Source organism: Paramisgurnus dabryanus, chromosome 10, assembly GCF_030506205.2.
Source record: "Paramisgurnus dabryanus chromosome 10, PD_genome_1.1, whole genome shotgun sequence".
Taxonomy (NCBI): domain Eukaryota; kingdom Metazoa; phylum Chordata; class Actinopteri; order Cypriniformes; family Cobitidae; genus Paramisgurnus; species Paramisgurnus dabryanus.
In genome coordinates, this window is record NC_133346.1 from 1,478,977 (window position 1) to 1,491,181 (window position 12,205).

The 12,205-nt window shown below is 36.9% G+C and overlaps 1 protein-coding gene across 1 annotated transcript; it reads left to right on the top strand.

Annotated features, from left to right (window-relative positions):
• The first annotated feature begins 268 nt into the window (after positions 1 to 268).
• LOC135745768 (uncharacterized) lies at positions 269 to 11,861 on the top strand. Its single transcript, XM_065264173.2, has 18 exons — positions 269 to 746; positions 882 to 954; positions 1,053 to 1,095; positions 1,189 to 1,267; positions 2,132 to 2,220; positions 2,307 to 2,453; positions 3,752 to 3,803; positions 4,690 to 4,790; positions 4,869 to 4,954; positions 5,717 to 5,798; positions 5,913 to 5,998; positions 8,829 to 8,916; positions 8,995 to 9,037; positions 9,106 to 9,193; positions 9,440 to 9,540; positions 9,625 to 9,709; positions 9,807 to 9,911; positions 10,857 to 11,861. The coding sequence occupies exons 1-18, from the start codon at positions 685 to 687 to the stop codon at positions 10,959 to 10,961; spliced, it is 1,515 nt and encodes a 504-aa protein (XP_065120245.1). The 5' UTR covers positions 269 to 684; the 3' UTR covers positions 10,962 to 11,861.
• Positions 11,862 to 12,205: the final 344 nt, after the last annotated feature.

Below are 12,205 nucleotides of genomic sequence, written 5' to 3' on the forward strand. Positions count from 1 at the left end.
GGCCGCGGTGTGAAACTGCACGCGGCTGTTCCTGAACCAGCATCGTGATGACCGCACATCAATGTGGATCAGGAGGAAAGTGAACTAAGCTGATCTGGACTCAGCATCACAGTTCAGTTTCTCACTTGGCCAATGATAAGGGCTGGTGACCGTCTATTACCTTATCAGATGAAGTTTCCTATTTCGGATGATGTTACCAAGGCTCACCAAAATAGATCAAAAGTGGGACGACATTACACTATTATAAATTACATTACCTTACTTCATATTCTCAGTAGTACTGTATTCATTGCATCTTAAAAAATGCTTTTGCATAAATGTACATTTGATATTGTGAGCCAATAAGAATGCTTTTAATAATAACATTTGAGTGAAGCAATCCAGTCTTAATTCTTGATTAGTTATATGCTTTGCTTTGCTTTAATTCAAATAAATTGGTTTCTCTGTGAGGTTATATGGCACCAGATCTGTTAGTGCCTGTGTAGTTTGTTTATCTCCATTACTAGGTAACAGGTGTGCTCATCTTACCAGCTGCTGGAGAGAATATATACCTTTGGATGGATATATCCACCGGGACAAAACATCAAAGCACATGAGACATTACTATTGATGCTCACAGAATATACAGTATTAGAATTTAATTCAGGAAAAATAACTTAAGGCCAACAGTTAAGAGAACTAAAAATGGCACTGGCAAGTGGACACTGGATTGACAAGGAAATTGCAGGAGTACCTCCAAGTCCAAGGTAAGCAGTATACATTTACAGTTTCTTTTGCTGTCAGAAAACTTTCACAGATGAACAAAAGCAAATGAAAGTGCTTTGACTATAAGCACAGTTTGGTCCAGTTAAATGTGATCATATGAAAATAATGTCTTTCAGATATGGTCATGCGATTGCTGTTGCAGGAAATATTGCATTCTTGTTTGGAGGAGCATCAAACGTAAACACAGAGGTGTGTAATCCCAATAAACTATATTTATTACATTCTTTATAAGATTATTGATTCTTACATAGAGCCTGAGCAAATAATAAAAACTATTTTCTCTCTAGGATTATCTTCCAACATATCTTCATGACTTTTATATGATTACGGGTATGTTGAGCGAGGCTCACTATTCTGCATTTGACAAACGATTGTCTCAAAATAGGCCTTACAGCTGTCTGCTTTTTTCACTGTATCTTTTAGTTTCAGCTAATCGTGTGACGTGGGAGCAGATGCCTCAAAAAGGAGACGTTCCCACAGCAAGAGCAGGACACTCACTGTGGTGATGACATGAGTCATACAGATTAATACGCTTCATTTAGATAGCTATATAATAAAAAATATGGCTGTCAAAGATTTAACGCAATTAATTGCATACAAAATAAAAGTTTGTTTGCATATTATATGTGGGTGTACTGTGTGTAATTATTATGTATTTTTAAATACACACACATTCATGTATGTATTTACATTTTTATATAATATATATATATATATATATATATATATATATATATATATATATATATATATACTTTTTTAATGTATAAATGTACTGTATGTGTGTATATTTATATAAACATAATAATTATATAATATATTATGCTAATACAAACTTTTATTTTGTATGTAATTAATCATTAGACAGCCCTAATTAAAGGGGACAGAGAATGAAAAACCATTTTTACCTTGTCTTTGTTGAATAATTGTAGTCTACCTGCATTCACGAACATACAAAAAGTGCTAAACATGCTAAACATCTCAGTCTCATAGAAATTCCTCTTTTTGAAATGTCAGCTTGAAAACGGCCCAATCTGAAAAACTGATGCTTATGACATCACAGGCATCTCACTGCTCCTCCACTTTAAAATAATTGTCTACATTTTTTGAGTGGCAGCAAAGTCAGCCAATCAATAATGAGATTGCAAGTTAAGCCATAGGGGGAGCCAAATAGGTGCAAAACCACTTGTTTAAAATCCCCCACCCTAATAGAGCTATCTGAGAGAGGTTTTTAGGAAGCTTCTAAGGTATTACAGACCCAAACAAAACATTTTTGTCTACATGTCACATTACAGAACAAGGATAAATACCCCGTTCTGTCATTCTATGTCACCTTTAAAAGCGATGTTTATTACTCTTCTCATAGTGTAGTTAAAGGCAAACTCTACTTGTTTGGAGGTTCATCACATCCTGAAGCTAAAGAATGTTTGCCTGGTGTCTACTGCTTTGATATCGGTAAGATATTAGACTGACTGTACTAATATACTGCTCAGATAAGCATCTTATACGAAACAATATTAACAAGTTTTTGTTGTTTTCAGTGACTATGACTTGGGAGAAGCTGCTCACTGCCGGTGTATCTCTGAGGACATTGAAAAACAGTTCAGCAGCTTTAGGAGAGAATATCTATGTGTACGGAGGAATCCTGGATGGAGTCCCTACAGATGATCTTATGATGTTTAACACAGGTCACTTTATGAGGCCCATAGATTTCAAGCAGAAATTATTTATCCAGAAATTATTGTTTGTCTTCATTGTTGAAAAACTGAAGACTTTCTTTATTAAAAAGCATTAATAGTCTTCCAAATATTCAACTTTGTTTTCCATGACAGAATATAAATTATATGGGTTCTGAAGAAGTATTTCAAATGACCAAATCAATGTTTATTAAATATTGATAAAACATTATATACATATAATAATATATATATAATGCCTACATACATACAGCCGTGGAAACAAAAAATAAAGAGACCATTTCAATCGTCCCTTTCTAGATCAGTGGTCTCCAACCTGCACAGAGTCTGTGAGTTTCCCACCAAAACACATTAATAACTCCAATTTAATATTTATTTATTACATATTTTTTATAAAAGGTTGGCTTCTTTTATGCATTTTTTAAAACCAAGAAGTTTTGACTGTATAAAAAAGTAGCCCTCCAGAAAAAGTTAGGAGACCCCTGCTCTAGATTTACTATTTATAGTGTTTAGGTAAAATTATAATTTTTGTTTCATTCTGTCAACTACCGACAACATTTCTATCAAATTCTTAATAAAAATGTGTTTTTATTTGCATTTACTGAAAATTGAACTGGCGAAAACATGGTCAAAATAAGAAAAAAAGATGCAGGCTGAATCCCAAACCGCCTACTTCCATACTATATAGTACGCAAAGTAGCGCTTTTTACATACTATATAGTATGGAAGTAGGCGGTTTGGGATTCAGTTGCAGTGTTTTCCAATCTTCAATACTGCAGAGAAGTTCAAATTCATTTCTCAACAACAAAATAATAATGATTTTACAAAAATCATTACATTTACAAAATCCCGCTCTCAGTCTTTTATATTTGATGTTGGGTGACTTTGACACTCCCGAGGTTTGCTTTTGTTTAAATTCAACAGAACCTGGACTGAAATGATCACAGTACATAAAGAAATCATTATTAAAGTCAAAACTCAAGTGGTCTCTTAATTTTTTCTGCGGCTATATAAAGTATGAGGACCTCAGATCCAATAAGATCATGATATTAACTGAATGCTCTTGGCATGTATACATTCATCAGATACTTCTGCTTATTTCTGGTCATTCAGAAATACTGCTTTGTTGGCAGAGACTGATCAAAAAAGCTGATTTATTTCTTAAATTATAATTGTACTGTAATCAAAAGTTTAACACCAGTAATGAAGTCATTTTTACATTTTTTTATTGTTTTTAAAATTCTTTTTTTATTCATAGTAGCTTGTGTTGTTACCATACTGTTTTTTAGTGTCATTGATTTGGATGCCAATCAAAACAACTGGCACCCTCCCCTCAGAAAGGTAATCTGTCTTGATTTAACTGTGAAATACAGCAGATTTAAGCTCTGCTTTAGTCAATCTATCCTTTAAATGTAGTGAATAGAATGACTGCTTCATCAGTATATATTATGTGTAGATGTGAAAATGTCATTTCAGGCCATCTGTTCAAAGTTGCAGTGAGCTGCTGTTTATCTGATGAATTTATTCAGTGTTTATTAAAGTCTCTGTAAAGTCAATCCTGAAGATTGTTTCTAAACACATTATAAATGTTAGAAATATATTGCTTAAACATGCCACAAAGGGTGTAAACCATAGTACTGAAATGCAAAGAGCAAAATCATCAGTGTTAAATGTACACTGCTGGTGTTTATATGAGTATGGTACTCTTGGAAATATTTTTTTACCATTTCTGAATTCAGGAGGCGGGCCTAAAATGGTGGCTCGATGACACACTTGAGCCACTAGGCATGGCCACGCCTCCTAACACAATCGTGAGCATTCATTAAAGGAGTAGTCCACTTTAAAGATGGGGTCCATTTACTTTTTATAGTAGGAAAAAAATACTATGGTAAGTCAATGGGCCCCATCTATAAAGTGGACTACTCCTCTTAGGTTGTAACAGTATTTGAAAGTTGAGAGAGACGGCAGCTTTGCAGCAAGTGGCTGTGGGTTCAGCATCGACAGCGGATGCGCACCCAGCGCTTGAGAGCAGTGAATGCTGCCTATTTTTTTCAAGATTATGATAACTTATTTATTTAGTTTTGTCCATAATTAAAACTTGGTTTGGTGGTTAAAATCTGAACACATTCGATATCTGACTTTACACAGACTTTAAGATTAATTGACACTGATGCACATAGTTTGAATGGGTGTGAATTAAACATGTCATCTTTTAAATGTTCTGTAGGTTTAATCATTCACTTGCTGTAGTTGGTGAGCAGATATTCTTGTTTGGAGGATGCTCAGAGGATGGTTCACCTCTCAAAGACATATATGCCCTGAATACAGGTACAACAAAACTGTATGGAGTGCTGGTATCTCGGGTATCATCGCTGCATGTACAGTAGTGAATGTTTTCTCCTGTAGAAACCCTGATCTGGGAACAGTGTAAAGTGAAAGGAGACTGTCCTGTCGTTTGCGCTGGTCAGACTTTCACATCACATCATGACAAGGTAAAACTAGTTTTCATAAAATCACATATTTCATCTTAAAACAATTTGAGTGATATTCACCTGTACAAAACCTGTCACTATAATGCTGGGTGGATTTATTGATGGATGGTTTTTATAGTAGTTTTTGTTGGGTACTGATCATATGCTGTATTAATAGTATATTAGGCCTAAGGCCTGTTGTTTCTACACAAGGCTATAAGACACCCAGGTAAACTTTCGTTTCCTAATTAAAAGAGCCCAGGTGCGATCCTGCGACTATACCCCGATTGTTCTCAGCACGATTATCTTGAGAAGCAAGGTCGAAACAACCGATAAACAAGAGTACGTCATTTTAGAGTAGAGAATTCATCCAGCTGTACTTCGCTACATTAACAATAAGGTATCTGTGCAAGCTAGGCCAAGGCCATGAGAACCAATAAGCAGAATATATCATTTTAGATATGAGGAAGGATTCAGCTGCACTTCTGCTACATCAAACAAATAAAATGTATTGTGGCAGACCGAGACCAATGAGAAGAATGTACGTCATCTCAGATAAGAAGTGTTTGATCTTACTGTATAAAAATGGAGTCAGATGTTGGGAGGGCAGATGATCTTTGAGCACCTCTTTGAGGGGTGTTGATTGTCTCACTTTGTTGGCTCAAGCGAATAAAGTAATTTTTGTTTGGCACCTGGAACCTTTGTCTCCTGAGTATTTTTCTTATGAAGACTTTTTGCAAACATTACTACTATCCTTTAAAGTTTAACTTTGACTGTTTTCAGGATATTTACTTATTTGGGGGAACAGTCACTAATCCAGATGGAGCAGAGACATCAACCAGTGAAATTTACAAATTAAGCATCGGTAAGGAAGAACAAACTCAAACTGAACTCTGAATACCCAAAAGTCTCATATGGTTGTGTCCAGTGGATAAGCAGACACTAACATTATTTCTGTATCACCTACATCCATCAACAGCAAAGATGAAGTGGAAGATACCGCTGTATGTGGGAATTTCTCCTGCCAGACGTCATGGACATACAGCATTCATTGTCCATAGTCATGTATGTGTGTGTTTGACCAGTCAAAAATTTGGACACACTAATTCATTGTTGGACAAAATCGTCCCAAGCTGTTACTGGGGCTGTATCATATGAAATGTTTCTTGTAATCTTAACACTCTTGATATAAAGGCTTTATGCATAAGGGGTTGTGTACACCAAAACTTTTACGCCCGCGGCCGGCGCATGTTTTCAATTGCTTCCAATGGAAGCTGGGCGTTTTTCAAATAAGCCAGCAGCTAGCGGGTTTTTTCCGCGCTGAAAACCGGGGCTCGGCGTTTTTTCCGCGCTCGGCGCTGAGCGTCGAGAGTTGAAAGAGATTCAACTTTGGGAGAAAAGCTCCGCTCGTCAATGTCAGTTCTCACACGGCCGCCCAATCACAGTGGAGGAGGGGCGGGACATTACCACAGCAACCAACCGGCTCGCAGCTGAAGTATCACAGCTACCAAAGCGCTCAGCTGAAGAAAGCTGGCACTCAGCTGAAAAACAGCTGGCATTCGGCATCCTCAAGGCGTTTTCAGCCGCGTTTAAAAGTTTTGGTGTGTCCAGCCCCTTAGGGTAATGTCCCGCCCCTCCTCCACTGTGATTGGGCGGCCGTGTGAGAACTGACATTGACGAGCGGAGCTTTTCTCCCAAAGTTGAATATCTTTCAACTCTCGACACTCCGCGCCAAGCAAGGAAAAACCGCTGAGCGCCGGTTTTCAGCGCGGAAAAAACCCGCTAGCTGCTGGCTTATTTGAAAAACGCCAAGCTTCCATTGGAAACAATTGAAAACATGCGCCGGCCGCGGGCGTAAAAGTTTTGGTGTACACAACCCCTAAGTCTTTTACAGGTGCCGTGGAATGTAAAACTGTATTTATTTAGGCATAGATGAATAATACGATGTCTGTACATGGTGATGGGATATCATGAGCCTCAAACACGATTGTTTCCTCCTTCTTATGTAAACCTCGAAACAGACCAATCTCAACATAACACAGACTGCGACGTTACAGTCAAGATGTACACCACAAGATTAAATTAAGTACAATGTTGTTACAAAGTTGTGACTGTTGAGTTAGCGTTATATGCTAGTAAATGCTATATGGTAGCGTTTAGGCTGAAGTTCTACTATTGACGCTACAGTTATGTTTTGCAGGTCCATACTGAAAAAAACACAAACTTACCACTCAGAAACGTCCATTAACAATCTCCAAACAATTGATTATTCCTTAAAATCTGATACAGACTCAAACATAAGGGGCTCTATTTTAACGATCTGAAACGCAAGTGCGAAGCGCAACGCGCAAGTGAGTTTGTGGGCGGATCTTGGGCGCTGTTGCTATTTTCCCGGCGTGAGAAATAACTCTTGCGCCGGGCGCAAATCAATAAGGGGTTGGTCTGAAGTAGGTTCATTATTCATAGGTGTGGTTTGGGCGTAACGTCAAATACACCAATCAGAACGCTATCCAACATTCCCTTTAAACGCAAGGGCGCAAGTTCCATGGCGGGTTGCTATTATTATGACGGATTTACCAGGCGCACGCCAGGAGCGGTTCACAGCCGAGGAGACCGACGTCCTTGTACGGGGGAATCCCACGCTTTCCAGCATAAATCGGGCACGCCGTGTAACGGGAGGTGGATCTGCCTCAGGACTTGATGCCAGCAGAGGACATCGCTGCGTCCACCCTCACCGCTGAAAGGGTTTGGGGGCTTTGAAATCGGACCCAAGAAACGCAAGCAAGGTCCAACCCCAAAGTACTCTTACAAATCAAGTTCATATACATTAAGGTTTCTTATGAAAACATTTTAACTATTATTTACATAAAATAAACGTAATACAGCCACACAACAAAGTTATGAAAATATTTTAATCGTTATTTGCATGAGAATAAATAAAAACTATCACCACAATGCTCACCACTATGATTCCCCTTATCTCGTGTATTAATATTTTTAAGTGTAACAATTTATGATTTGCAAAAATAACTGTTGCATCTGTGTAGATTAGATAAGCAAAGTGTATGCGCGTTGTGCACGCTATACATTATGGTCAAGCATGCGCCCTTAAAATAGCATAATGAACCACGCGCAACGCGCCACTGACTTTAGACTAGTTTTTTTTGGTTAGTAGCGCAATTGTTTTTTGAAACTGCAAAATAGCATAAGAGATGGTTTGCGCCGCAACACGCCTCCTTTTTGCGCTGAACCGCCCAGGGAGCGCAAGTTCATTCCCTAGTTTGCTGACGTGCATCTGTGGAGGGAAAAACCCCGCTGTGCGCCGGCGCAAAATACGAATGATACATGCGTCACTGACAAAGTCAATTGCGCTGGGTGCAAGATAGGGCCCAATATCTGTTTACACACATACACAGAGCTACTGAAGGAGCTGCTCTGAGAAACAGCCAATCAGAGCAGAGCTCAACATTATTATTCATGATCCTTTCAAATAAGGTATAATAGACCATTTCATTCTAAAGGCAAATCTTAGGGTTGTAAATGAGCATGTAAAACCATCTCTGGATAATTTTTGCACTTAATAAAGCCACAAACTTTCTATCAGAGAACAATTTTACAGATTATTACAATGCATTCTCTGGCACCTTTAATATTAGTTTTGTAGACTTCAGCTATACATTTCTTTAATGTAACAAACAAACAATTGAAAGAAGGCATTGTTCAGCACAAATTCAACATTATTTAAAAGCATCTTATGATGCACATCATGTTAGTTAAGGGAATGACAAAACTTTATTTTCCATGTTCCAAACATTTGACATAGATTACCTGTTAAAACAATACCCAAACTTTATTTCTGTTTTTAATTTTGTTAACTTCATGATTTTCTCTTCAGCTTTATGTGTTTGGAGGCAAAAATGAAGAGCAAGAATTGAATGACCTGAAAATAATGAAATTAATCAATCCATCTGAAAGACAGCCAGGTGAATATTATTGTCTGACACCTTTATGTCACCAGTTTTCATTTAATTTAAGCTCTGTTTATTAATCTCTCTGTACAGTGATGAAAGAGATTCTGTCTGAGTTTGGACTACATGGAAACAGGTGAGTGTTTTTGAAACACATCTGTCATTCACAGTTTCATATGAAACTTCTGTTATTTTTACTTTTAGTTTCGCTCCAACAAAGATACCTAACGTGAAGTATGAGCTCAGTCAGTCACCAGTGATCATAAAAAGCTACAATGGTGAACATATTCAGGTGATTTACACTGCATTTATTTACAACAACAGAGAAATGTGTTCATTACCCTAATGTCAAAACGAGTAATGATCTATACAATACAGTATTATTTGTTGTAATGAAATTACATTCTGTGTACAATCACTAATCATTTAACAAGAATACTGAGAAAATAAAACATGTATTTCTTCTTGATATTTGCTCGTTTGTTATTTGGAAAGGATGAGTTTTATAATGAAGATAATAAAATGTTATTTTCTTTAGGTGACGGGACATAGAGATTTCAAAGCAGTACGTGATGAGGCTATGAAAATGATTCACAAAGCCTTTACTATATTAGATGATGAGTTCCAAAAATTAGACAGGTAAAATTATCATTATTATTTCTCTTTAGTTATTTGTTAAACATAACTTATATTGCAAAATTAAATCTGTTTGACCTGAACCAGGGAGAAGGCTGAACTTGCACGAGACACAGAGATTCTGCGAAATGAGAGGGAAGTTCAAAATGAGCATCTCCAAAGACAGAAACAGGTGTAACTGCCTCAGACCTTCAATGATCAGATGTGTTTTTTGATTGTGTTTTCTTCACAATAAATAAATGAAAAAGTTTGTGGTTGTGATGTGACAGGAACTTGAGGACATGCTGGAGAGACACAAAGCTCAGAATGAGGCTTGGCTCCGTGCACGTGCAGACGAGAATGACAAGGAAAGGAAAGAGCTGTGTAAACTAAGGGTGTGTGACCTTCACAAAACCACAACCACATCTACAAACCAGTGACAGATGCAGACCAAACTCAAAGGGGCTCTTTACACTTCCAACAAACCGTTTCTTCCTCATTTCACAGCTTTTGCACAGCTGGTTTTTGAAACTGCGTTCACTCAAAAATTGCATTTTATTTTTGTGAAACACATGAGGAGTTTTCTTACTCTTTATGAGACCATGCAATGATGTCATATTGCCAATGTTTCTATATGTATTAGGTCCAGAAATATTGATGAAGTTGTGCTTTTGTCACAACTTCCAGCCGATGCCTGACCAACAACCACCATTTCATATCCCTATCGTGCTTATATATATAAATATATATGTATCTCTCTCAAGGGTTTTTCTCTTTCCTAGGAGTTTTCCCACAGGGTTTTTCTCCTAGGGGTTTTTCATTACCTGGAGAGTCAGCCAACATTGGCTTAACTTAGCACTTTACCGTATATGTTACATTATTATTACGCTCGCTTGTACGGTTTATTCTTAGCCACTGTATTCTGCTTCTTATATTATCTATCGATTATTCTGTGTTTTCCCCTACATCTAATCATGTAAAGCTGCTTTGAAACAATTAACAATTGTGAAAAGCGCTATATAAATAAAATTGAATAAAGAACAAAAATGTCCCTTCCATTGCAAAAAATGGATTATGTGAGAGATTAATGAAACTTATTAGCTATTTCCAAAAAGAGACAAGCCCTTCTATATGTCCCACCCAAACTTTCTGTTTCAATAGGAAATATGACTGCACAAAGTTAATTTTAAGTCATCCACACCCTCATAAACACAATAATAGTTTTTTTTCTCACGCCACGACATTAAAATGAACTATAAGAAGTCAAGAACACTTCTCATGCATTTCATGTCATTGAGAGAGACAATCACATTTGATAATTTTTTGTATACATTTTCTAGGAGGAGGTGCTTCACGAGCAGGAGAGATTAAAAGAGGAGCAATGCAACATCCAAAAACGCAGTGAGCAGCTCCTGTCCATTATGCAGCAGTTCAAAGGCATGTGAAGACACTGTCTCCATGGCAACCACACAGGGAGACGGCCAAATTTTGTTTGGGAAACAGCGAGATTATCGATGCCACTCCTTTACGGTGATATTTGGGGTTGATCGTCTGGCTGATGATCTGGTGATTCTGCTGTGCGTGTCACAACACATTAGACAACTAAATTGCTAACTTTAGACAAAGAACATGATTCCTTTATGACCGGTTAAAAAGGAAATCCTTAAAGGTGCAGTGTGTAACTTTTCATCTCTTGACAGAAATGCAATGTAATATACATAAATTTATTATCTGTGGTGTATAAAGACCTTACATAATGTACTGTATTGTTTTTATTACCTTACAATGAGACGTTTTATCTATATGCATCGAGGGTCCCCTTACATGCAAGTCGCCATTTTGTGCCGCCATGTTTCTACAGAAGCCCTTAACAGACAAACTTTGTTAACCATGTGCCTCCGATGATGACATGTTGGTCCAGTGACGGCTACAGTTGCGTCTCTATTCGTTTTCAAAAGCGAGTGGTGAGCCATGGACTGAGCCGTTGGTTGCAATTCACAACCTCATCACTAGATGCCGCTAAAATTTACACACTGCACCTTTAAAAATGCTTTAATGGGTTATTTTATTATTTCTCCGAAACATAATATTTGATTACTAGTTTGTATACAAAGTTGTCTGTAAAAATGATCATACTTTCATGACTTGTTCAGGGCCTTTGCATTCCGTGTATGCCATACAACAGTGTTGTGTATTTCATTGTTAATTAGTAAAGCACAGAAATTGGACTGTGATTGGACTTTTATTAAAAGCAACTATTATCCCATAGCAACTTTTCCTATAGCCTATTTTTAGAACAAATAAATAAACAATATATTATAATAATATATATATAATGAATTATATGAATTAACCTAACAATCTTTACATTCTATGATATAAATAAAAATTATTGGTGATATTAATAATCTGTGTATTGTGGCTTAAAATGGCCTTTTAACAAAACCCTTCAGATATTTTATTGGTCTTTTATTTTTAGTTTATGAAACTTTTAAAATGCACAACGATTAAATGCTGACCAGCTAAACAAAACCTTCACCTTTGAAAGACATTTGACATTTCAATAAACATATATTACAAATGTTTATATAAATGTTTACAAATTCATTTAAAAATGTTTGCCCAACCTGTCAGTCTAAATGTCTGCAAAGTTGTGTAGCACTTCACTGTGTGTCATGTGGACTTTATT